The 27650-nt window shown below is 34.3% G+C and overlaps 1 protein-coding gene across 2 annotated transcripts in view; it reads left to right on the forward strand.

Annotated features, from left to right (window-relative positions):
• NLN (neurolysin) overlaps nucleotides 1-27650 on the forward strand; it is a 137960-nt gene that overhangs the window by 78935 nt on the left and 31375 nt on the right. For both annotated transcript variants that reach the window (XM_051991252.1, XM_051991251.1), the window contains exons 7-9: nucleotides 3892-4027; nucleotides 6917-7283; nucleotides 11100-11301. In XM_051991252.1, coding sequence (XP_051847212.1) covers nucleotides 3892-4027; nucleotides 6917-7283; nucleotides 11100-11301 — 705 coding nt within the window. The remainder of the gene's footprint in view (nucleotides 1-3891; nucleotides 4028-6916; nucleotides 7284-11099; nucleotides 11302-27650) is intronic.

Here is a 27650-nt window from a genome sequence, read left to right on the forward strand (position 1 = left end):
ACTGTTTGTATTTCTCTTTCTCCCAGTTTCATCTCTAGGATTTCCTCTGATTCATCTTCAAGATGAAGGGAAAGGGCAAACAATTATCCCCTTAAATTGATTCCTACTAATATTTCCTGGAGCTAGCTCCCACCTGCTCTTTGGGAGAAGGGAAAAAAACTGTTAAGTAAAAATTATATCTAATTCTATCCCAGGTTCTTTTAAGAACCAAGATATTTGAACAAGAATCCTTAACCTGTTTTATATAATGGACCCCTTTGGTAGGTTGGTGAATTCTATTGACCTTTTCTCAGAATAATATTTTTAAATGCAAAAAATAAAATACATAAAATTAGAAAACAAATTATATTGAAATAGTCTAAAGGCAATAAGACTACTATCATATGTGATCCAGAGGCAAGTCTAATAATCAGTGATTTCAAAGTAACAATGAATATGTATATTTCAAGATATCTTCAACAACTATAATAGAATATGAAAATATCTGTGATTTCTATTGATGACAAAGTCACAGATATTGATAATACTTCTGTTGTTTATTGCCTACATCTGTAAATTAAGAAAATGCTAAATTTCAATCAGAGATTAGTGTAAATAAAGATGTAATTTATATCTCATCCAAATTTACATTTATGAACTCTAGATTAAAAACTCCTATCTTACAATGACTGAAGTTCCAGGATAAGTGATTTCTCTCCTAATCAGCTAGCTAAATTAAGTATATAGAAAAGAAATTCAATAGCCAAGATAATTTTAAGCATTCCTTTTAAATATGATATTGCAAAAACATGAAAACTTGATATAAAAGAAAGTGAATATCATACTCATGTACTCATGTACAAAGATACATGGTTGTTTTCACAAGACAGTGATACCTATGAAGACTGTAAACTCTTTATTTTTGGTGATTTTCCATTTTATATGCTGTCTGGAAGACCTGAGTTCAAATCCAATGAGACAATAGCTGGTGACCTGGGCAAGTTCTGTTTGCCTCAGTTTTTTCATCTGTAAAAGGAGCTGGAGAAGGAAATGGCAAAACACTTCAGTATTTTTATCAAGAAAACCCCAAATGGGGTCACAAAGAGTTAGACATGACTGAAAATGACTTAAGCTTAAAAATTTGGACCTCTAAGTGCTAAGCTCTAAGATTGTTGACCTATTAGCCAAACTCAACCACTTATTTTTTCTTCCTATACTTGCTTTCTGCCACTTAAGAACTCATGTTATTGTACCTCATCCCTATCCCATAAAGCCTTTACTTTAGTTTTTCTCATTTGTTATTTTTAAAGAAAATACTGAACAACTCATCTATTGGAAAATACATAGTAGAATGTATTAAGTGACCTGATAACATGTTGGAGAAGAATTATTTGCAAATATTTGTTGATTCTCTATTGAAATCTTTCCTAAGTTATCTACTCAAAACTAGAATTAAAAATCTCAAGAGTATTCATTCCAATCTTTATTCAAATTTCCAAGTGTTTTACTTCTTATCTATAGTATTTGTTATACTAATCAGTCTTTCGTGATCCTCCTCTCATTTACAAAATCATTCTTTTAGTTGTGTATTCCATCTATGGTCCATCAGCTTGGATAATGAACTATCTTAGGATCTTAAATTTAGAGATGAAAGAGATTTTCAGTACTATTTATGGTCCAACCTCTTTGTTTTATCCTGGAGAAATGACCCAACTTCTTTGTTTTACACTGGAGAAAATATAAAGTGACTAGTGAAACATACTGGTAATAAATGGCAGAGTCAAGATTTGAAGTCAGGTTCTCTGACTCCAAATCCATCACTTTATCTACTTTACACATCATAGGATGCCTGCAATATACCTGTTACCCCTGACCATCACTAGTGTTCATTTTTTATCATTTGTTCGCTCAGAGAGGTTATTTTATTTTTATTAAAGATTTTTATTTTCAAAATATATGCATGGATAATTTTTCAGCATTGACCTCTGCAAAACCTTGTGTTCCAAATTTTCCCCTCCTCCCTACCATCTTCTCTAAATGGCAAGTAATCCAATATTTGTTAAATATGTTAAAATATATGTTAAACCCAATATATATATATGTGTATATATATACATATATATACACATATTCATACAATTACTTTGCTGCACAAGAAAAATCAGATCAAAAAGGGAAAAAATGAGAAAGAAAACAAAATGCAAACAAAAAACAACAAAAAGAATGAAAATGCTGTTGTGGTCCACACTCAGTTCCCACAGTCCAGAGAGGTTCGTTATATTGCTCATGAAATAACTTGCAAACTTCCGCTCTTCGGGTTTGTTATGGAAGAACTATCAACTGCCAGAAAGTAAACATAATTTGAAAGAACATTATCAAGCCCTAGATAGAGCACTAGATTTGAACTGAGTTCAGAATTTCTGCTTCTACCACAAATCATTATATGATTATGTAGCCAATTGTGTTATCTTTCTGTGCTTAAATTTTCTGAATCAAAAAAATGGAGATGCTGTCATCTGTCTTTGCATTTTTGTAAATCTCTGTAAATAATATGGAATTTGTACATGCACTTTGAGCTCTTTGGAAAATGCTATGCCAGTACAAATTATTATAATGGCATCATTATCTTGCAAAAAAAGCAGGCTGTTTATGACAGCAATAATTGTGCATGCTGACACTAAGAAGTAAAATGGTCTCTGACATGAATTAATATTGGTTCCACAATGATCATGTTTAGCCCTTTGAAAATGTAAACAGCTCTGAAAATACCTTGAAGACATCCATTTGTTAAACTTTAAACAATCATATAAATTGGGCTTTGTATTATTATTCACATTTTCCAATTTAAATGCAAAAAGATGAAATCATCTGCCTATGGTCATGGAAATTTAATAATAGAGTCAAAATTAGAACTCAAAGTTGAACGCCTATGTTATTTACCAGTTTATGGCTTCAAGTGGAAATTAAGATTATAATTTTAACAAATGAAAATGAAGCATTACTTAATCGAGGTATACTTCTATTTAGCTAGCTAGCAAATTCAAATCTCAGCCTTCAGCCAAACCTCACTATTTCAGGTGAAAGGGGAGAAGTAAACAGGATTATGACAATTTTTAAGGTAATCTAGCTTTATTGTTTATTTTCAAGTTTTTCAGAAAATGTTACTTGTGAATGTTTTGACTGCATACAAATGATCCTAAAAGATCTTAAAAATATCTAAATATATCTTAAGTATCTAAATATCTAAAAATACCTAAAAATATCTTAAAAGAAAAAGTTAAATAAAAGTAAGAATGAAGAACAGTTGGAAATTATCATGTACTTTCAAACCTTGTTCATGGTTCCTATTTCATGCAGTCATATTAGAAGTGCTTAAGTCAGGGGTCCTCAAACTACAGTCCGCAGGCCAGATGCTGCAGCTGAAGACGATTATCCCCCTCACCCAGGGCTATGAAGTTTCTGTATTTAAAAGCCCAAAAAACAAAGTTTTTGTTTTTACTTTAGTCCAGCCCTCCAACAGTCTGAGGGACTGTGAACTGGCCCCCTATTTAAAAAGTTTGAGGACCCCTGGTTGAGTTATATAAATTCCAAAACTGCCATCTGGGATGTGATTGCCATTGATGACTTGGCTATACTTATAAAACTGATATAAACACATGTAGGAAGGAAATACAGTTTTTTTTCCCCTCCCTTAGGATCATAGTTCATCTCTGAGAAATTCCAATATCTTTCCATCCTTTTACCTAATAAATGTTATTCAAATTATAGCATTCTCAATGAACCAGTTACTAAAAAAAAGTCTCTTAAAGTTTATTATTTCTTACTACTACAAAATATAATAAAAATAATTCTTTTCTTTTTAAAAGTCTGTCTTTTGCTAATGACTATCTTTATTTGTCTTTCGGTTTTCAGGAAAACACTAAAATTCTGCAACAACTACTTCCACTACGGGCCAAAGTAGCAAAACTACTTGGCTATAGCACTCATGCTGACTTTGTACTAGAACTTAACACTGCCAAGAGTACAAGCTGTGTTGCTGACTTTTTAGGTGGGTTCTAGTTTATAAACCATGGAATATTTCTCTGTACTTCCTCTTTCTTTGGCTCTTTGCAGTACAGGAGTACTGCAGAGGGAGCCAGAACCGAACAAGTATATGAACTCCATTTTATCTGTTGTTTTTAGGGTCATATTTGTTTTTGTAGTAATGTTTAATAAGACCTTTAAAATCCCAACTAGAATGTTACTACATCTCTTTCATTCACTGCTATCAAGATCTAGCAAAAACTGAAAATTTCTGGGAGATACACAACAACATACTGGAAAATGGAGACAAGTTACTTAAAAATAAAAGTTTTTTTTTTTTTTTAACATTTTTCTAAACGATTGGTTTATTGTTTGGTCTTTTTTTTGATGATGTCAATTTTTCGTGATCCTATCTGTCTTTGGCTGAGATATTAAAATGGCTTGCCATTTCCTTTTCCAGCTCATTCTATAGATGAGGAAATTAAGGCAAACAGGGTTAAGTGACTTATCCAGGGTCACATAACTAATAAGTATCTGACTAGATTTGAACCCAGGGAAATGAATCTTCTTGACTCTGGGCCTAACACTCAGTGCGCAAATGAACTACCAAACCATTGATACCAGTTAGCAAATAAATATTAAATGTTCAGGGGAATATATCACAGTGTTTCTAATACTAAAACTATTTACTTACTATATTCACATCAGGTTTATATAAATTTCTTATAATCTGTCTCTGAAATTCATAGCTTTGTCAGCTAATGTCACTTAGTTGTGGACTTCATATTACCTTTTCCTCATGTCACCTATTTATTTCCATTCTGTTTCCCCTTAAACTGAGGGAGGCAGATACTATATACAAATTCTATTGGTTTACAACTAGCCTCTAGTGTAGAGTTGTTCTTATTTTGAGATTATTATAATTTTCCTTCTAGACCACTTTTTTAAAATAAATTTTTGTTTCTGTTTCCAGTTTCTTACATTAGCATAGTATCCCATATAAACCTCTCCCTCCCCCACCCAGAGAACCAACCTATATGACAAAAAACATTTTTTTTAAAAGAAGGAAAATAAAAAACTCATCATAACTAATTGATCAGAAAAAAGTAGTCAGAAAAAGTCCAAAAACCTGCAGAATAGGTAATCTTTAGTCCTTCTACTCCACAAAGGAACAGTTGTAGGTGTCTTATCACATCTCTTCATTCAAGTCCTACTTAATCTTTATAATTTTGTAATGTTTACTTTTGAATTTTTGTTGTGTTCTCTCTACATTAAAATTCTATCTTTGGTATTCCTAGTCAAAATATTCATACTAGCAAATGATACAGTGGAAAGAGAGCTAGATTCAAATCCCAAATCTGCTATTTCTTCATTATGTTTCTTCGGGCAATTTTCCTCTTCTATAGAGTGGAATTGCTATGTCCCACTATTAACCCCTCATAAAGATGACTTAATGATAGGCCCAATGCCATCTGCCTTATAAGTTGTACTTTTTGTAGATAAGCTCAACCAAACAATTTAAATTATATTTGTATATTCTCTTCCTCTAGCTTCATGAGAGATATGAACCATCTCTAGGAGAAAAACATGTCTGTGAATCTGGTTTCTGTACTTCCTGGTTCCTTGAATCATGACATTAGAAACTTAAAATTTCCTCTGAATCAATTCTAGCCAGACTGTCCATGTGAGAAAAAGAATATCATCTACTTAGGGTTTTGTTGGTACAAAATGTACCACAGCGAAAGAAGCCACAGAAACTTTGTGGGAGAGGAAATTAGCATTGCTCTTACAAAACCCCATAGTGAATTCATTCAGCAAATGTTTACTGGGCATGTTCTCTATGCAGGAAGATGCTTTGACTCTTCAGTAGGTAAGTGGCCAAAGGATGTGAACAATTATCAAAAGAATTTGAAGATATAAATAATCACTTGAAAGCATACATCTTACCCATAGTAAGAAAAATGGAGATTAAAAACAAAGATGATGATGTCCCCCTCCCCCACAAAGGGAAAAAAAAAACAAAAAACAGCAACAGTTGCTGCTGGAGGGCTGTGCTAAAACAGTAATCTGCTGGTCAAGCAGTGAAATGATCCAACTGTTATGGATATCAGTTTGAAATCCTGCAAGAAAAGTGACTAAGTCTGGCTAAGTGATTAAGACTACCTTTAGCCTAGCACTTGAACATATTCCCCAAGGAAGACAGGTAGAAAAAAAAAAAGGATCTAAATTATTACAAAATATTCATAGCAGTAACTCTTGCTGCAAAGGATCAAAAACAAGGTGAATGTCCATTGGTTTTGGAAATGGCTGAGCTATACATCATGATATATCAGTGTGATGTATTGTCATTTGGGAAGAAATAACTACTATAAGAAATCCAGAGAAGCAAAGAAAGTTTGATGCAAAGGAAACTGATGTGAAGTGAAATAAGCAGAATCAAAGAGACATGATACAATGACTATAACAGTATAATTTTTTTTTTAAATCTCTAAAAAGAGAGTAAAAAAGGAAAAGAGAAAAATGGTGGTCATTCCTGAAAATCAATGGTAAAATATACCACCTTTCTTACATCAAGGAGACAAAGAGGTAGAATGTTATAGAAATAAGTTGTCGCATGTAGTCAATTTTTGGTTAATCCTTCTTCCTTGTTATGAGATAGGGTTCAATCTGAAGGGAGTGGGAGAAGAGGAATTTTTTCCATAAGTGACTGTGATATAGACAAAAACAGACCCCTTCAAAGTTTTGTTTTGTTTTTAAAGAAGACATTGTTAAAAGAAAAATTATTAGAAATACATACCTTACATTCTCTAGCATGGTATCTGGCATATAATAAATTTTTAATAAATTCTTGTTTAATGAATGAATTCCCCTACTGAAAAAAACAAAATATTAACCATCTTCATTGCCATTACAGATGACTTAAGCCAGAAACTAAAACCTTTGGGTGAAGAAGAGAGAGAGTTCATTCTGAATTTGAAGAAAAAAGAATGTGAGGAAAAAGGGTTTGAATATGATGGAAAAATCAATGCATGGGATTTGCATTACTACATGACCCAGGCAGAAGAGCTCAAGTACTCCATCAACCAAGAGAAGCTCAAAGAATACTTCCCAATGGAAGTGGTCACTGAAGGTCTTCTGAACATTTACCAAGAGGTGCTGAGCCTTTCATTTGAGCAAGTGACTGATGCACATGTCTGGAATGAAAGTGTTACCCTCTATACGGTAAAAGATAAAGCTACTGAAGAAGTGTTAGGGCAGTTTTACTTGGACCTATACCCAAGGTAATTCTATAATCACTCCTCACTTTGTTAGCCTTACATTGATAATAATTCTGTTACATTCTTTGCCTTTAGTTATTTTAAAATTCACATTGTTGAGAATCCACTAGTCTCCATTCTGGAATTAATGCTCTCAACTTCATTCTCAACATGAGCTGCTGCATAGTGCTAGGTGTTAAATCTGATCTGTTCTTCTGACTCTCTTTCCCATTCTCTAAAAATGTCTGTAAAACTCATAAGAGGTCAGTTTCAGTCCTCAGTTTTGCTACAGCAAAAGAAAACACAGTATCCCCAGGTCACTAATTGGCAGAAATTACCTACTCTAAATGACTTCCCATAGTTTCTGAGTAAGAGGATGAGTAGTTATTTGGTGCATTTAGTGGCACCTAGTTGACCATATCAATATTGTTATAGTTCAACTAGTGTCCCAATGTGAGCTTTAGCTGTTCTATGCAATTCTGTTGCTTAAAATAAAATCACTGAAATGCTTATTTAAAATGAGAGGTACCAAGGAACATGTAGACCACAGTGATAGTTATCAGAATTCTTACTCAGGTCCTTTTCCAGATTCAGGAGTAATTATTTTTGCCTGCAAATCTTCCTCTGCCAAGATACACTCAATATAACTTCTTAGCCTAGCATTTAAGGTTTTCCAATCTGGCTCCAACCTACCTTTATTTCACACTACTCCCCTTCACAATCTCTACATTTCAGACAAAATGGTCTACCAGCTGTTCTCAGATCTCATCCCATACTGTCCCACATCCATGTGTCTTCACATTGGACCATTTCCTATGTATAGAAAACACTTTTTTCCCCATTTAAATCCTCCATTCCGTTTAAGACTAAATTTTGGTACTATCTCCTCTCTCCATGAAATCTGTCCTAATAAGTAACCTTAGCTGAAAGTGAGTTATCCTTCTTCAAGTATTTTCAGAATACTTTTTTAATAGTGTTTTATTTTTCCAAATACATGTAAAGATAGTTTTGAACATTCATTTTTGTAAAATTTTGTGTTCTAAATTTTCCTCCTTCCCTCCTTTCCCTCTCTCTCCCCAAGACAGCAAGCAATCCAATATAGGCTAAACATATGCCATTCTTCTAAACATATTTCCATATTTGTCATGTGTAAGAAAAATCATATCAAGGTTTGAGAAAGGAAAAAAAAATAAACAAACAACAAAAGAGGAAAATACTATACATTCAGTCTCCATAGTACTCTCTCTGGATGCAATTGGCATTTTCCATCCCAAGTTTATTAGAATTGTCTTGAATCACTACATTGCTTACAAGAACCAAGTCCATCACAGTTGATCCTCATATAGCCTTGCTATTATTGTGTAGAATGTTTTTTTGATTCTATTCATTTCACTTAGCATCAGTTTATGTAAGTCTTTCCAAAGGCTTTTCTGAAATCAATCTGCTCATCATTTTTATAGAACAATAATGTTCCATAACATCCATTTACCATAACTTATTCAGGCATTCCCCAGCTGATGGACATCCATTCAATTTCCAATACCTTGCCACTAGAAAAAGAGCGGCTAGAAGTATTTTTTGCACATGTGGGTCTTTTTCTTCTTTTATGATCTCTTTGGGATACAGACCCAATAGTGACACTGCTGGATCAAAGGATATGCACGGTTCCAAATTGCTCTCCAAAATGGTTAGATCAGTTTACAACTCCACCACCATTAATTAATGTCCCAGTTTTCCCACATCCCCTCTAATATTTATCTTTATCTTTTTCTGTCATCTTAACCAATCTGAGAGGTGTGAAGTGGTATCCCAGAATTGTCTTAATTTGCATTTCTCTAATCAATTATGATTTATATTTTTTATATGACTAGAAACGGTTTAATTTCTTTATCTGAAAATTATTCACATTCTTTGACCATTTATCAATTGAGGAATAGCTTGTATTCTCATAAATTTGAGTTGATTCTATATGTATTTTAGATATGAGGTTTTTATCAGAAACACTGGATGTAAAAGTATTTTTCCCAGTTTTCTGCTTGCCTTCTAATTTTGACTGCATTGGTTTTGTATGTACAAAACCTTTTAAATTTGATATAATCAAAATCATCTATTTTGCATTTATAATGTTCTCTAGTTCTTCTTTCCCCATAATTTTTTTCCTTTTTCACAGATCTGAGTACTACCTCTTGTTCTCCTAACTTGCTTATAATATCATCCTTTCTGTCTAAATCATGAACCCATTTTGACCTTATCTTGGGATAGAGTGTTAGATATTGGTCGATGCCTAGTTTCTGACATATTATTCTCCAGTTTTCCCATTAATTCCTGTCAGATAGTGAGTACTTATCCCACAAGCTGGAATCTTTGAGTTTATCAAACATTAGATCACTATAGTCATTGAATATTAGTCTTGGTCCCTTTTAGTTGAAGTTCTCCTTTGCATTAGTCATAGACATCATATTTATCAGCATTCAGTAGACATGAGCTCCTTGAGGCCAGGGCTTATTTTTTTTTCTTCTTCATCTCCTTAGCAGCAAGCATAGCACTTTACATGCTGTAGGTACCTTATTAGTTTATTGAAATGACTTCATTTGAATCAGATTCTCAGAGAATAGGCCCTTACCACCACTTTTCTGAAGTCTGGCCTTAACTATGATTGTAATTATCTTTGGGAATGTAGAAAGTTTGTAAGTAAACATTAAAATAGGGGATCTAGATGACATAGATTTTCTAAATAAAAAGGACTCAGAATAGATTCAAGATAGAGCAATTCCTTTTAACTATAGCAGCTTCAGCAGATAAGAGCCAGAAAATTATGGGAGATACTAGGAAGGAAAGAGCAAAGCAAAGAAAAAAAAGAAAAAAAAAAAACCATAAATCTGAAAGGAATAAAGCAAGTACTATGGCCTTCATTAGGTGATCTATAGCTTTGAAGCTGTCATTCTTGATACTATTTCCCTCCAAGGAGAGGTGAGTTTATATGGTATTGGGTGCCTCTTTCCAATCCAAGGCAGAGTATTCTGTTTCATACAAAACAGTCCTATTTATAAATTGACTACTTTTGGTAGTATGAATTTTTCCCTTTTGAACAAAGGAAGAATTGAATTGTTTGTGGTCTAATTTAGAATTGGATCCTAGTCTTATGAGACGAAACAACCATTTGTATAAAATGAAAACTAACTTTGACTTCAAATTGGTTTTTACCTTTGTGCTAAGTACAAAAGCTAAATTGGTGCTATCCTCAAAAATGACAAGGATGTTATTAAAGGAATTTGGGTGGTCAAATGTGCCAGGACAGGAATAATTTTCAAAAGTCATATTCCCCAATAAAGGGAGTCTTGATTATATAACTTCAAGGCTGTGTTTTTAATACTTTTACAATTTGAGTGCAGATCAAAACATACTATTTTCACTTTTTTTTAAATTTTTTTTCTTTTCCTTTTGGCTTGTTTCTTTTATGATTACTATGAAAATATATTTTACATAATTATATATGTATAACCTATTTAACCTATAACCTTTTTAGAGAAAGAATAGAGGAGAGAGGGAGGGAGAAAATTTGAAGTTCAAAAAAATTTTTAAATTAATGTTAAAACTTATCTTTATATGTCATTAGAAAAGAAATTATTTTAAAAAAAACACACACACACACAAGCAAAAATCACAAATTACCTTGTTTTCCACAAAGTGAATGAAGTATAGTAAGGACCACATCCATATTTTTCTACTTTCCATCTCCTTTGGCATGCTATGGTGGTTGACCGTTGTTTGTATAAGTTCTCAATTTGTACATCACAGGCACTTAACCTGTTTATGTGCTTCTGTGTCTCTTTAACTCAGGGAAGGAAAGTATGGTCATGCAGCCTGCTTTGGCCTTCAGCCAGGCTGTCTCCTACCTGATGGTAGCCGAATGATGTCCGTGGCTGCCTTGGTAGTAAATTTCTCCCAGCCTGTTGCAGGCCGTCCCTCCCTGCTGAGGCATGATGAGGTGAGGACCTACTTCCATGAGTTTGGTCACGTCATGCATCAGATATGTGCACAGGTGAGTGGCTTTTTGAAATCTTTCATTCCCCCTTAAAACCCTATTGTTACCACTGCTTTATTCCAGATCTCATGTTTTTTCCTTCTTTTGACTGGTATCTTGTTTTGGCACCTAAAAATCTCTTTTTTAAAAACCTGTTCAAAGGTTTTGCCATTATTATGCAATGGTACAAAGTTATAACCTTTTGTTTATTTTCTCCTCTGAATTAAAATTGTTTCTCCGTTTAATAAGCTCTTTTCTTCTTCCTACCTCCTTCTATATGTCCCCATCAAGAAAGAAAACCAAAACTGTTTTTGTTTTGTTAAAACAAAAATTGCAGAATTGAACAAGACAAATCTTTACTTTGGACAAAGGTGCAAAAAAAGTGTGTCTTCATTCTTCATATTGAGCCCATCATAAACCCTATGGAATTACAGTTGGTCATTGTGTTAATCATAGATCTTAGGACAAAGTTACATAACCTTCAGCTTGTGTGGCTCCTCGTTTCACACCCTACTTCAGAGGCATAAGCCTAAGAAAACTCAGCTTATAGAAACAGAGCAAACTTCTTTGGTTGGGTGCCATATACTGACTTTTCATTTCTATTCTTCCCTGTAAGACCTTGATGTAGAATGGATAAATAGTACCTGAAATTTGATCTGTTTCTTGTGCACATTAACCTTTTGTTTACTAACTTGTTTTATATTCTTTATTTCCTGGAAATGATATATTGTATCTTTAAAAAGAGACAAAATGATGCAATATGTGTGTTCAGATCCAAATCATAATGTGATTATTCCCCGCCCCATCTTCCTTTACTTTGAGCGAAAGAAATTCAGAATACTTAAAAAATTCATCCTAAAGTACCTAAATAATTGTTTCATGGCACCAATGAGCCATATTTCAATAGTTGTTCCATAGTGATATACCCTGTGACTTACTTTTCCTTCCCTCTGAGCAGTTCCTGTTTTACTTTTTCTACAACTAAAACAAATATTTTAGGAAGTTCAAAAAGCACAGAACTTTAGAACATTCAAAAATCATCTCAGAAGCTATCTGCATACCTGGAAACATGAATCCCTAACAGTCTGAAGGAGGACAGGGTCAGTGGTGTCCCAGGCAGCAGAAACACAAGAAACATGAGAAATATCCCACCTTGGTTTTCAAAAGACACAGGCTTCATGAGGACTCTCATAGGGAGAAAGGGTTTGAGAACTATGGCATTGGAGATTCTCTTGGGAGCTCAGAAAAGAAAAAAAGAGATTTATGTTCTGAAGATGAGGAGAGTGAAAATAATGAAATGTAGAAGGGCAGATTTTCAGCAAAGAGAAAAGGATTGGTTCAGTGTGTCTTGGCAAGTCCCAAGTAATCATCCCTAAACAGCTTAGGTTCTACAGACAGTGGACAGAGTGCCCATTCAAGAAAGAAAAAACTAATGGTCTCTATCTTCAAGCTATAGATTGTTGCTAGGGTCCTATTAAGTCTCTGATTCTGCAAAAGTGGTGGGCTAACCTTAGGGAAAGCAAGCATATTGGTTTCTAGCTTGTGTGCTTTCTTGTAGTTTGGAGAATTCATGTAAAGATATTTTAATACCTTGGTTTCTTTCACCGAAATAAGTTTTCAAGGAGTTTTAGTGGTTTTATATACATAGATAGATAGATAGATAGATAGATAGATAGAGATAGCATTAATAATAGTAATGATTATAGCTAGCATTTATATGGCATATTAAGATTTTTTTATGTATTATTTAATTTGATTCTCTCTGCAGTAGAGTTCTCAGGGTTCTGCAGTAACCCTGAGAAACAGGCACTGTTATTGTTCCTATTTTGTAGATGAAGAAACTGAGTCTGAGAAGTTAAGCAATTTGTTCAGAACAGCTAATATGGGTTTTAAGCAGTATTTGAACTTAGGTCTTCCTCATTCCATGTCCAGCATTTTTTTTTACTGTTGCACTTAGCTGCTTTTTATTTCTTTTTACCTTGACCACATTATATATCCCCTAAAGCCCACGATAATCTTCCTTACTTCTGTAAGTCGTTTGTTCAATTAAATTTGTCCTTGGGCCAATTACTTTTTTAAAAATTTTTCCTTTTAAAAATATTTATGTTCCCAAGTATTTTTCATTTTTCCTTTGCATTGGCTCCCCAACTGACCACCACCACCACACACAAAAAAGTGAAAAAATCAAAACTCCAATAACAAACTTGCATAGTCCAGCAAATTCCCATATTGAGCATATCTAACAATATATGTTTCATTCTGCATTTTCAGTCTATTTTCTGGTTTATAACTTTTATGATTATAATCCTAAAGTCTTTCAAATCTGTTTTGTCTCTAATTTTTTTTCCACTTTTTAAAAAAACTGGTTTTGCTCACTTTATTCTGTGTCAATTCATAGAAATCTTCCTAGTTTCCTCTGAAATTATTCCTTTCTTCATTTCTGATGGCAAAATAGTATTCCATTCTATTTATACTTCCCAGTTTGTTTAGGGCACCCCTTTAGATTTTAGGTTTTTTACTACTATCATGAGATCAGCTACTTCAGTTTTGAAAATTATGTTCTTTACTACATTTAAAGTTAGATTTTTGTAGGCAACTACATGACACAGTGATAGAGCACTGGCTCAGGAATCAGACATTTAACACTTACTAGCTGTGAGCCCCTGGGCAAGTCACTCAATTGCTTCAAAAAAAAAAAGTCATAAACTTTTTCATTGTTTTGCATAACGTTTTTCCTTCTTTTTTTCTTCTTTATTATAAAGTATGGCCCTCTGAGAAGAGGGTAAGAGGAGGCATGATAGACAAAATGTCAATAGAAAAAAAAATTTTAACTACATATTAAGCACTATGATATTTCATATCTGATCAACTCCTCCCTTATCATCAGCATACCTGAGCATACTGCATTTACCAGACAGGAATCTCTTCCTTATGTTAGAAGAATATATCCAGCAGTGTGAGTTTTGCCTGACCTCATTAATGCACACAAATGTGTCACACCCTGCAAAACAGGGCTTTTAATACATTACCTTGATTGGTCAAACTTCTTTTATCTCTAAATAACTATTTAAATTTCTTATTTGCTTGACTGTTAATCTCTTTAAGTGCTCCCACAGTCCAAGGCTTTAAAATATATTTAAAGAGCAATATTTGGAGCCAGTGTTTAGTGGATTTATTTTCTGAATTTTTGATAGGTCCCACCAAGATCCAGCTGCATAACAATTTCAGACCCTTTTTTTTCTTCCCTAAACAACATAATGGTGCTTTGGCATCATCTCCACATACAAGAATAGCCTGTCTTGTCTGTCTGGGAAGAGTGAGTGAATAAATAGCTTGCAACACACATTTAGCAGATTAGCTTGAGAGATGGTGGTTCAGTGGTTGAGTCCTCCATCACAGCTGTCTGTAGATTTGTAATCCTGTTGGGCTTGTCTTGGGGATATTTTGGTAGAACAGGCCAGATTTCAGACATGGGACACCACTGGTTCAATATTTGGTCAGTATCTCAGAGAGGGATAATCACTAAATGCATTTCATCAGCATTTCTTCATGTTGTCACTACTAAGTCATTAGGAAGATAATGATCTAAAGGATCTCCTAGTATCTGTTCCTGTTTCAAGGCCTTGTTGTGGTTTGGTATCTCAATAATCACTGACATTTTCAAGTCCTATTCTCTCATCTCTGAGATAGGTGAGATACATAGGAAGAAAGACAGAGACAGAATGACAGAGAGATACAGACAGAGATAGAGACAGAGAGAATGAGAGAGAGATTTTTTTTAAAAACAACCTCCACTCTGGTTTTGCTATTGATTGTGATTTGAGCGCAATCATAAGATTTACATAATAATAAGATTGGGTGACAACTTTGACACATTAATATTCTAGGACTACAGTAAAACCTTGCAATTTTGAAAGTTAAAGGATAAAGAGGAGAGTGTGAAGGGAAGGGAAGGACTTCATGTTATCAGATTATTTTTAATTTATTGACAATTGTCCTGTAAGCCAGTATTGCATTTATCAGGAGATAGCATAGTATAACAAAAAAGAACACTGTGTGCATTGGGTATCTGGATTCCTGGTTCTTCTCTCTGTATCACTCAGAGACAAGTGGTCAAACCCCACTAACCTCACTGTTGTTAAGAATCCAATTCGGTAATGTGAAAGCTCTTTTTGAAAAGTATGAAAAATTATGCCAGTCATAAGCATTTGTTAATCACCTACCATGTGCCAGACACTGTGATAAGCATACACAGTGGATACAAAGAAAGATAAGCTAGTCCCTGCCCTCAAGAAGCTCACAATCTAATGGAGGGAAACAACATGTCAAGAACTATTTATGAACAAACTTTGTACAGAATTAATTGAAAATATTTAACAGGAGAGCATTAAAATTAAAAAAGGATCTAAAAAGGCTTCCTGTAGAGAAAGGGGTATTAAAATGTTCTTTTAATTATCCTTAGTTGTATGTTCAGCAGTTTTTCAGTCGTTTCCAATTGGGGGCGTTTCTTGGAAGAGATACTGGATAAGGAATTGATGTAAACAGCGTTAACTGACTACAATAGTAAGTCTCTGAAACTGGATTTGAACTCAGGTCTTTCTGATTCCAAGCTGGCAAGTCTATCCCAGACAGAGACATCTAGCTGTTCTTGTTTACCTTATGTTTCTTTGGGTACCTGCGATTCTAACCCCCCAATTAGATTGTAAAGTCCTTGAGGACATTGTTTTTCTGCTTTTTTACCCTGGAATCTGTGACTTTCACTATAAATTATTTTCTTTGTAATCCAGTGTATTTCATTTTATGCATTTAAAGTCATTGAGAAGAGTACTCAGTCTGCAAAAGGGGTCCATGATGCAAAAAACTGTGAAGAATCCTGGGCTTTAAAATTAAAGAATTGCACAATGCCATGCACATGCATTACTCCTTGTCTGGGGCCCTGGTGTAGATACTATTCAGTGTAAGTGTGCCCACAAACATATTGGGAGGTCACAGAAAGACAAAAGAGTCAATTAAAATTGAGTAACAACTAGGCAGGGTCTAGAGTCAATAGGGATCTATTCCCAAAGTCTAGATACAAATAGAGATTGGCAGTTCAGGGATGTTGAGATGCCAAGGGACAGAACCATCAAGTGCAGTTAAGTCTGCAGGGATTGGCAAACTAGAGAGAGGGAAAGGGTTCTGTTTTAGTACAGTCTTTGAGTTAAGAATGATTTTTACATTTTTAAATAATTTAATTTAAATCAAATCTTTATTTAAAACTCTTCTCACTCAAGAGCTATACAAAAATAGACTTCCAATTTGCCAACCCCTAGAGTTGGGCTCATCCAAAGAGAATGTTTTCTCTTTTGATTTTATACATTTCCTGCTTAAGCTACCATTTTTAAAATCTTAGTTTAGGTTTAGCCACCACCCCCATTCCTTTCACACCCACTTGTATCCTAGCTAGGTTTTAGCAGTTATATTGCCTTTCTTCCACTTATTTCCTACATCGGCAACACCTTTGCTTTCAGGGTTGAGATTGTACCTGGTGAATCCTCAGGCAATATATGTCCCTGGTGAAGCCTCACCCTTCTCAAATAGAAGCAATTTAAGAGAGAAGGCGGCCTACTAATGAGAAACAGCTTAATGTAGTGCATAAGGGATCATATATTAAGTCCAAAAGACGAGTTCATTTCCTGATGCAGTTCACTTGATAGATGATAGTTTGCAATTTGCTTAATCTTTCTCAATTTTGGTTTCCCCATTTGTTAAGAGTGTTTTAATCCATGCAATACTTACCTTGAGAGGTTGGTGAGAAGCTCAGATTGGGGGAATATGTGGGAGAAAAAGCATGTTGTGAACTTTAAAATGTTTCATAGTTTTTTATTATAATTGTTATTAAAACTTCTCTTTCTGAAGCAAGAACAAAAAATTCAGAATGAGTATTAAAAATAACAATATTTGTTTGCATGACTTCAAAGGTATAATGGGTATCTTATTTCTGCTTTCTTAATGGGTGGAGGATGAAGGAAGGGAGAGTGTTTGGAACTGAAAATAAATTTTAAATGAAGGAAAATGAACATATTAGGAGGATGATTTGATTAGCGTTTTTTTCAGCCTGGATTGAGGCAGGAAAGACAGACCCAGAAAGGAACTCACCTCAACCCCAGGCAACCCAACCTTTTTCTGACAGACTAAAACTATTACTTCTCTTGCTCTTTGCTGTCATTTAATGTTAGGCTAGTGAACTGAGCTTAATACAAGTCATTTAAAAAAAAAATACTTCCTTATTTGAAATTGAATAGTAATTTACTGATATCCATCTGTTAAGGAGGAGATAGAAATGAAAAGCACTTTGTCAGTAAGGAAATACTCTGTGACTAAGAAGCCAGGCAGGAGAGAACTGGCTGGCCTAGGAATTTAAGTCTCCAGCATTCTGGTTTCCTTTTGCCACTGACCCCAGGCAAAATGATGCACGTGTCATTATATACATCTGCAAGATGGAGATGATGAAACTGACCTACTTGAATTGCAGGGATGTTGAGTATCTAACAATAATGATAATTTTTCTTTAGGCAGCACTCTAAGGGTTACAAACTGCTTTCTTCACAACAATCCTGAGAGAAGGGCAGTTAATAAGTAACATAAAATTCTGACTAAAAGTGTGATTCATAGTCTTCTTACTATTATTACTCCCAGTGATGGATGGGAATGCAGGTCACTTGGGAAAAGAGCCAATGGTGTTTCAGCTTTCTCTTTGTGGGTTGCAGCTGTCCCTTTTCTGTGGCTGAATTTATTCCCTCCAAGGACTTCTCCATATTCTTTGAATTTGACGATAGATCTTTCAGGTCAGGAGGCAGAACAACTCGACTTAGAAATCGATAATTGGAAAACCCGGAACCACCAAGGTCAAGTCTCATGAGACAGGTCTTTTACAAATCAAGTACCATCATTGATTTCAGCAGTCTCCTTCATCTCTCCTGGGGTTCTGGCTTATGAAAACAAATCTTAGGTGGGACTGCTGAAAACAGGTTTCTTAATTAGCAGGACAAGCCAGGTGACTTTGTTGTTTAAGTAAAACCAAGTTGTAGCTGAGAATTTTCAGTAGTTTAGTTCATACAAAGTTTATTTTGGCACACTTCTAATGTATGAGTTGGCAAGTTAATCTCTCTTTACAGTATCAAGTCATCTGTTGTAGGTTCTGCCGGAGTATTAGAGCTCTTAATGAAGTAGATTTTAGGCATAGTTTTCAGGGAACTTTTCTCATCTCAAAGATTTTTAACCAGACTGGAGTTAATGCTTGCATTGTTTTCTAGGCATTTCATGCCAGAGTATTTCCTGCAGCAATAGGACCTGGTTACTTTTGGGGTTGCCACCTGCCTGGGTATTGATTCAGTGAATTACTCTATTTATTTTGTGGGACATTGAATCTAATTTTAAAATACTCTAGTATCTCTGGAATGCTTGTTAGCATTGTTGACTAATTCTCAGAGTTAGTTTACTTCAACACCCTATAATTTTTCACATTGAGAACTATAGGAAGGATTTAAGGAGTGTAGAGATGAGTCAGAGAACTGGACAATTAAACTTGCCCCAGTAACAGAAGAGTAAATAATTCAGAGGCTGCTTTATACCCACAGAGAAGGCCCCCAACTTCTCAGTGTAGGACTGATTCCATTATGTAGAGGGGTTCCCAGCCTCTGCTGGCACTAGCTCTTTCCCATATACGGTTTTTGTTGTTGCTGATTTTTTTATTAGGGTCACATACCAGTAGTGGTTAACTATGAATTCTTGTCTATTTGGAGCTTTAGTTGTTTACTGGAAATAGAGTCTTTGAATTTTGCTGGGTTTTTGCTGCTTTTATTTGAAAAAAAATTATTCAAATGGAGTTGCCTTGAGGGCACACAGAGAATCAGTCTGACTGACATGTCGGGAAATTAATGAGTGATGGAGCTATTTTTAGACTCCCCTCCTTCAGAATATTTCCTTTTGTTCCTTAGAAGACATTGTTGATCTGTTCATTCACTGGCTGTGTTCCCCCCTCTTCTCCCCACCTACGAAATGGCTTGTGAGCAAAATAAGCCTTCTCTTCTGTACCAGAGTGACACAAACATTCCAGTGGTTCTTTTCTTGCATCTCAATTCTTTCTTGTTAGACATTCGTTTATTCAGCTTTTTTCAGAGGACTGAAACTCCCAGGCTTTGTTCTCAGGTTGATGGGTTTTTTCCCCTCACAAGCAAATCATTTTTAAATAATTTGCATAGACATGATATGCATGCCAAATATCAAGACTACATTTTTTCCTGAACCATTAAATGGTGCTAGCTGATACTATAAAGTTACCTTTATTTTATTTTTAAAATTATAATCATCAGAGGTTTGCTTGCTTCAGTCACAGATCAATCAGTCATTTACTAAATGTTTTCTGTGTGCTAAATGCAGATAAAAAATAAGACAGTTTCCTCCTCAAGGAGCTTACTTTGTTCTGTGACAATCCCACGTGCTCGAAGATCAGTAAACAAGCATTTATTAAGTGCCTATTGTGTGCCAGGCAATGGAGATTTAATTACATTGAGTTAAACAATTACTACTGTTAGGGAGCTTATTGTCAAATAAGGCCATACTAAGTCTTACAAGTTTGTTTTGTTTTGTTTTTTTAATACAAGTTTTTTTTTAATTATTTTATTTTTAAAAGGTGATTACACATGAAACTGCAAATCTATTATATAACACTTGCTATGCCTTTTAAATATGTAGTAAAGTTGTGTAAGTTTTTTTCTTTCCTCTCCATTCCCCCTAAAGATGGCTACCATTAGACACAAATATATAAATATATGTAAAAATCATTCTACACATACTTTTATGTATTAATTCTTTGTCTAGTGTACAGGCAATAGCAGATGGACCATTTTGGCTTGGGCATAAAATCTATGACTGGAAATAATGTGTAATCAACCTGGAAGATAGGTGGAGCCAGATTGTAAAAGACTTTAAAGGCCAGAGTAAGGAGTTTGAATTTTATCCTATAAGTAATATGAAGCCAGTAAAGTTTTGTGTGCAAGGGAATAATATGGTCAGACCTGCCCTTTAGAACTATAAATTTAGCAGCATTTATTAAGCATTTGCTATGTGCCAGAGATCATTCTAAGTACCAGAGATACAAAAAAAGGCAAAAATTGTCCCTGCCCTCCAAGAGGGTAGATTCTAGTGGGGAGACAAGATTTAATCTGGGGAATGCTTCCTATACAAGGGGTGGAATCTGACCTGTCTTAAAGGAACCCAAGGAACCCTAACAGGTAAAGGGGAGGACACAGTATTTCAGGCATGAAGGACAACCAGTGCAAAGGCATGAAGATAGGAGAGAATGGAGTGTCACGTTCTTGTAATAGCATGTTGTTATTGGTGTTGTTCACCAGATCTGTTGACCCCATTTGAGGTTTGCTATTTCCTTCTCCAGTTCATTTTACAGATGAGGAAACTGGGGCAAACAGGGTTAATTGACTTGTCTGGGGTCACACAGCTGTAGTAAATGTTTGAAGTCAAACTTGAACTCGGGTCCTCTTGACTCCAGGCCTAGTGCTTTATCCACTGTACCACCCGGCTGCTCAATACAAGCAGGCTAGAACAACTAGATAATAGAATAAGAAGAAAAGAAGTTACAGTTAAACTGGAAAGATAAGAAGTGGCCATTAGTTGAATTTCAAATGACAAACAGGAAGGTTCATATTTATTCTAGAGATAATTGGGAATTACTGAAGTTTATCCTCACAATGCTTGGGGCTTGTATTAACCCCATTTTAAAGATAAGGATATGGAGGCAAATTAAAGTTAACTAACATGTCCAGGGATTAAGTGTCTGAGTCTATATTGGAATTATGGTGTTTCTGACTTCAGGTTCAGTGCTCTTTCCACCTAGCCATCTACTGGGGATTCCTAAGTTAGGGAAACTAGTTAAAAGGCAATTGTAATAATCCAAAGGAGAAGTATTGTGGGCCTGAACTAGGATGGTGATTATGTGAGAGGCGAAAAGGGGATATAAACAAGTGTTCTTGTGGAGTTAAACAATGGCAACAGATTGGATATGTGAAGTGAGTCACTTAGGTTGGAGGCCTAAATGACTGGGAAGATGGGACAAACTCTCAACAATAACAGGGAAGTTTGAAATAAAAGTGAATCTGACAGGGAAGGATGGTAAATTATATTTTGGACATGTTGAATTTGAGATTTTTATGGAGCACCTAGATGAAGATATCCAGCCAGCAACTAGAGATGCAGGGTTGGAACTCGAGAGGGAGAGCTAGGTGACTAAGTGGATAGAGCATTAGCCCTGGAATCAGGACAAGAAAGAAGAGGAGGAGGAGGAGGAGAACTACTACTCTCTTCCTCAAGAAAGAGATAAGATGTATAGATGTAAGAGAATTCTGTAGAGTAGCAGTACAGGAGTAGTGAAATTAATTAATCAAAACAGAGGATAAAGTACAAGAACTAGGGCACTCACTCATTGAGAATTTGTGCACCATAGCCCTAGTTTCAGTAATCCAAGCTATAAGATAGTCAAAACTACAACTGAAACTTGTAGGAAACACACTGAAGCTTTACCCTATGCCTCCAGTTCACTACAAGAATTAATCCACTCTATTTAAGTGGAACTTTATTCAATGAAAGATTATGGGAGTACAAACTAGCCTAGCCCAGACTAGATAATGTTTTCTATCTGTGTAGCCCTCTGCTTTATCACCACACCCTTATTTCCCCATCTCCTTTCTGTTATCTGCTCTTGGTTCTGTAATCAAAAAAGTATTGATGTTGTTTCTAGCCCAAAAAGAAGATTCAATGTTCTATTCAGTCATTCCCTACACCAAAATTCCCTTTCTAACTATCTTTCCCCTTGGCTGCCCCATCAGAATGTAACTTCTTGAAAGCAACAATTGGCTCCTTTTTTTTATGTTGGTATCCCCAGGTCTTAGCACCCTACCTGAGACTAGATAAGCACTGAATAAATTCATTCAAATAACACAATTTACTATGGGCAGACAAGTCAGTCTAAGGTAGTTCTGTCTTGGAAGATTTTTCCAGAAGGCATAGTTACCAAAGTACCAGATCACATTATGTTACTTCTCATTCAAGAAAATTCTCTTGCATTTGTTTTTATTCTATTCCACCCAAAACTTTGTGACCCTATTTGGAATTTTCTTGGCAAAGATATCTAAAGTAGTTTGTCAATTCTTTTTCAGAACTAGGACTAGCAACTAGGAATTAAGTCACTTGCCCAGGGTCTCAGAGCTAGTAAATGTCTGAGATCATATTTGAACTCAGATCTTCCTGACGCTAGATTTGGCGCTCTAAACACTGTGCTATCTTCTCTTAGTTTGAAGACAGTTACAGAGATAAATTAGGGACTCTTCCTTCAAGAGACTTGCAATCTAAGAAACAACATAAGTAATAACAAAGCAAAGTGGAATATGATAAATGGATAATGGTCACTTGCATGAAATGCTAAGAGTTTTAAAGGGGAAATTAATTCTGGCTATAGACCCATAGAAACATCTAAAGAGAATATACTGTGTGCCAAAATGTTTGTGGCAGCCCTGTTTGTAGTGGCCAGAAATTGGAAAGTGAATGGATGCCCATCAATTGGAGAATAGTTGGGTAAATTGTGGTATATGAATGTTATGGAATATTATTGTTCTGTTAGAAATGACCAGCAGGATGAATACAGAGAAACTTGGAGAGACTTGCATGAACTGATGCTGAGTGAAAGGAGCAGAACCAGGAGATCATTATATACCTCAATAACAATACTGTATGAGGATGTATTATGATGGAAGTGGATTTTTTTGACAAAGAGAAGATCTAATTCAGTTTCAGTCCATCAATGATGGACAGAAACAGCTACACCCAAAGACAGAACATTAGGAAATGAATGTAAACTGTTTTTCTTCCCGGTTATTTTTACCTTCTGAATCCAATTCTTCCTGTGCAACAAAAAAACTGTTCGGTTCTGCACACATATATTGTATCTAGGATATACTATAACATATTTAACATGTATAGGACTTCTTGCCATCTGGGGGAAGGGGTGAAGGGAGAGAGGGGAAAAGTCGGAACAGAAGTGAGTGCAAGGGATAATGTAAAAAAAATTACCCAGGCATGGGCTCTGTCAATAAAAAGTTATAATTATTAAAAAAATAATAATAATATATATAGTTTTTTAAAAAGGAGGAATATACTGTAAGTTATATAAAGAAAGATGGTTTATTTTAAGTTTTCTTTTTTTTTGGGGGGGGGGAGTATTTTTTTCCAATTACATGTAAAGTTACTTTTCAACCTTCATTTTTTATAAGATTTTCAGTTCCAAATTTTTATTTCCTTCTCTCTTCTCCGCCCCTCCCTTAGATGGCAAGCAATCTAATATAGGCTATTCATGTGCAATCATGGAAACATATTTCCACATTAGTCATGTAGTAAAAGAAGAAACAAATCAAAAGGGAAAAGCCACAAAAAACAGAAAGTGAAAATAGTATATTTTTATCTGCATTCAGGCTCCAATAGTTCTAGAGGTAGATAACATTTTCCATCATAAGTCTTGAAGAATTGTCATGTATCATTGTGATGTAATAAGGACTCTTTGATCCCCTGATCTTTATGGGGGAAGGCCTGGGTCAAACAACCCTGAATCTCTTGACAACTCCTCCTCACTCTTTCACTTGGCCTCCAGAATAATCACCACCCAATATTGACCTTGAAATTAGTCCCTCAAATCATCCAAAGATTGCTCTCTAGCCTCAGGCCATAAAAAGCTAAATAAAATTGAACCATGTATCCCAAATCTTTTCTAACTTCCTAATCAGGAACTAACCCACTGAGAGAAAGAGCTGCTCAGTGAAAATAACTCATTTTTGCCAAAACCTCACTTGGAGATTGGGACTTCAAATACTTTCACAAAACCTGGGACACCAGCCTGGGGACCCTCAAACACTCTTAGGGTATCTCACCCCTCAACAATTGTTGAGAAGAGCTAAATAAATCATAATTGATCATCACACAATGATGCTGTTATTGTGTACGGTGGTCTCCTGGTTATGCTCACTTCATTCAGCATCAGTTCATAAAAATCTTTCCAGGTTTTTCTGAAATCTGCCTACTCATCATTTCTTATTGTACATTAGTGTTCTATTACATTCATTTACTACAATTTGTTAAATTATTCCCCATTGTTGGGCATCTCTTTAATTTCCAATTCTTTGCCACCACAAAAAAAAAAAAAAGAGCTTCTATAAATATTTTTTGTACATATAGATTATTTTCTCTTTTTTATGATATCTTTGGGATACAGACCTAATCGTGATATTGCTAGAACAAAAGGTATGCACAATTTGATTGACTCTGGATATAGTTCCAAATTGCTCTCCACAATGATTGGATCAGTTCACAACTCCAACAACTAGGCATTAGTGTCCTAGTTTTCCCATAGTTTCTTCAATAGTTATCATTTTACTTTTCTGTCACAATAGCCAATCGGATAAGTGTGAGATTGTATCTCAGGGCTGTTTTAATTTGTACTTCTCTAAGCAGTTGTGGTTTAGAGAATTTCTTCTTATGTCTATAGATAGCTTCAATTTCTTCATCTGAAAACTGCTTATTGAGTATTTTGAACATTTATCATTGGGGAATGACTTGTATTCTTATAAATTTGACTCAGTTCTCTACATATTTGAAAAATGAGAGCTTAATCAGAAACATTGGCTGGAAAAATTGTTCCCCAGCCTTTTGCTTTTTTTCTAATCTTAGTTGCATTGGTTTTGTTTGTACAAAATCTTTTTAATTTAATGTAATCAAAATTATTCATTTTGCATTTTGTTATGTTTTCTGTGTCTTGTTTGGTCATAAATTCTCCTTTCCATATCTTTGACAAGTAAACTATTCTTTGCTCTCTTAATTTGCTTTTGATATCACCCTTTATATCTAAATCATGTACCCATTTTGACTGCATCTTGGTATATGGTTTGAAATGTTGCCTACTTTCTGCCACATTATTTTCCATTTTCCCCAGAAGTTTTTGTTAAATAGTGAGTTCTTATTCTAGGAGTTGGAATTTTTAGGTTTATCAAACAGTAGATTACTATAATCATTGACTACTGTATTTTGTATACCTAATCTATTCCACTGATCTATGCATCCTACTTCTTAGCCACTATGAAATAATTTTAATGACTGCTGCTTTATCATACTGTTCTAGGTCTGGAATGGCTAGGTTACTTTCATTTGTATTCCTCTTCCCCCAATTAATTCTCTTCATATTCTTGACCTTTATTCTTCCAGATGAATCTTATTATTTTTTCCTACCTCTATAAAATAATTTATCATCATTTCATTGGTATGGCGCTGAAAAAATAAATTTGTGGAATTGTTATTATCATATTAGCTCAGCCTATCCATGAGTAATTGATATTTTTTCCAATTGCTTAGCTCTGACTTTATTTGTATGAAAAGTGTTTTGTAATTGTGTTCATATAGTTCCTGAGTTTATTTGGGGAAGTAGACTCTCAAATATTTTATATTGTCTACAATTATTTTAAATGGAACTTCTCTTTCTATCTCTTGCTGCTGGGTTTCATTCATATAGAAATGTTGGTGATTAATGGGTTTATTTTATATCCTGCAATTTTGCTAAAGTTGTCATTTATTCTAAATATTTTTAGTTGATTCTCTAAGTATGCCTCATATCATTTGAAGAGTGATAGTTTTGTTTCTTCATTGTCTATTCTGATTCCTTCAATTTCTTTTTCTTTTCTTATTGCTAATGCTAACATTTCTAGTACAATATTGCATAATAGTAGTGATAATGGACAATCTTATTTCACTCTGAGCTTCTTGGAAAGGCTTCTAGCTCTTCACCATTATAGCTAGTACTTTCTGATGGTTTTTGATAGATACTACTTATTTTAAGGAAAGTTCCGTTTATTCCTATAATCTTTAACTTTTTTTTTAAAGAAAAAAATTGGTGTTGCATTTTTGTCAAAAATTTCTGTTGCATATATTGAGATAAGAGTATGATTTTTGTTGGTCTGCTATTGATATGATATATTATGCTGGTAGATTTCTTAATGTTGAACCAGCCTACCCTTCCTAGTATAAATCCCACTTGGTTATAGTGTATTATTCTGGTGATAAACTGCTATAATCTCCTTGTTAATATTTTATTTTAAAATTTCACATCAATATTCATTAGAGAAATTGGTCCATAATTTTCTTTCTCAGTTTTGGCTTTTCCTGATTTAGCTTTCCTGTCATAACAGGAATTTAGTAGGATTCCACCTATTTTTCCAAATAATTTAACTTAATATGATATTGGAATTAATTGTTCTTTAAATGTTTTGTAGAATTCACTTGTAAGTTCATCTAGCCCTGGAGATTTTTTACTTAGGGATTTCATTGATGGTTTATTAATTTTTTCCCGAAAATGTGTGTTTCTAAATTTTAGGGAAAATGTGGTTTTATTTAAGTATTTTATTTCCTCTTCTGTTAATCTGTGCAATTTATATTTTTCTAAATATTCATTCATTTCACTTAGATTGTCAAATTTATGGGCATACAGTTGAGCAAAATAGCTCTGAATTATTGCTTTAATTTCTTCTTTTTTAGTGATGAATTCCCCTTTTCACTTTTGATGCTGATTATTTGGTTAAATTCTTTTTATAAATCAAGTTAACCAAAAGTTTATTTTATTGTTTTTCCCCCAAAAAAACAGTTCAATAGTTTGTTTGTTTACTTTCAATTTTATTAATCTCTTCTTTGATTGTTTTTCATAATTTCTAATTTGGTATTTAATTGAGAATTTGTTTGTTCTATTTCTAGCTTTTTAAATTACATTTCCAATTCATTGATATGCTCTTTTTCTATTTTATTCATGTAATCATTTAGAGATATAAAATTTATGCTAAGTACTGCTTTGGCTGTATCCCATAAATATGGTGTTAAGAAATTATTGTTTCTATGATTTCTTGTTTAACTCATTCATTCTTTTGCATTAGATTATTTAGCTTCTAATTAATTTTTAATCTATATTTATGTGGTCTTGTATATAATTTTTGTTGCATCATGATCTGAAAAGTATGCATTTAATATTTCTGCCTTCCCATAAAAACCTTCAGAGGTTTCTATGCTCTAATACATGGTCAGTTTTTATGTAGGTGCCATTTAACACCAAGAAAAGTTATATTCCTTTCTGACTCCACTTAATTTTCTCCAGAGATCTATCATATTCAAATTTTCTAAAATTCTATTCTTAATTTCTCTCATTCATTTTGTGGTTAGCTTTATTGCATTCTGAATCTCACTAGTATAGTTTTGCTTTCTGTTTCTTCCTGTAGTTCTCTTAACTTCTC

The sequence above is a fragment of the Antechinus flavipes genome, chromosome 1, assembly GCF_016432865.1.
Source record: "Antechinus flavipes isolate AdamAnt ecotype Samford, QLD, Australia chromosome 1, AdamAnt_v2, whole genome shotgun sequence".
NCBI lineage: Eukaryota > Metazoa > Chordata > Mammalia > Dasyuromorphia > Dasyuridae > Antechinus > Antechinus flavipes.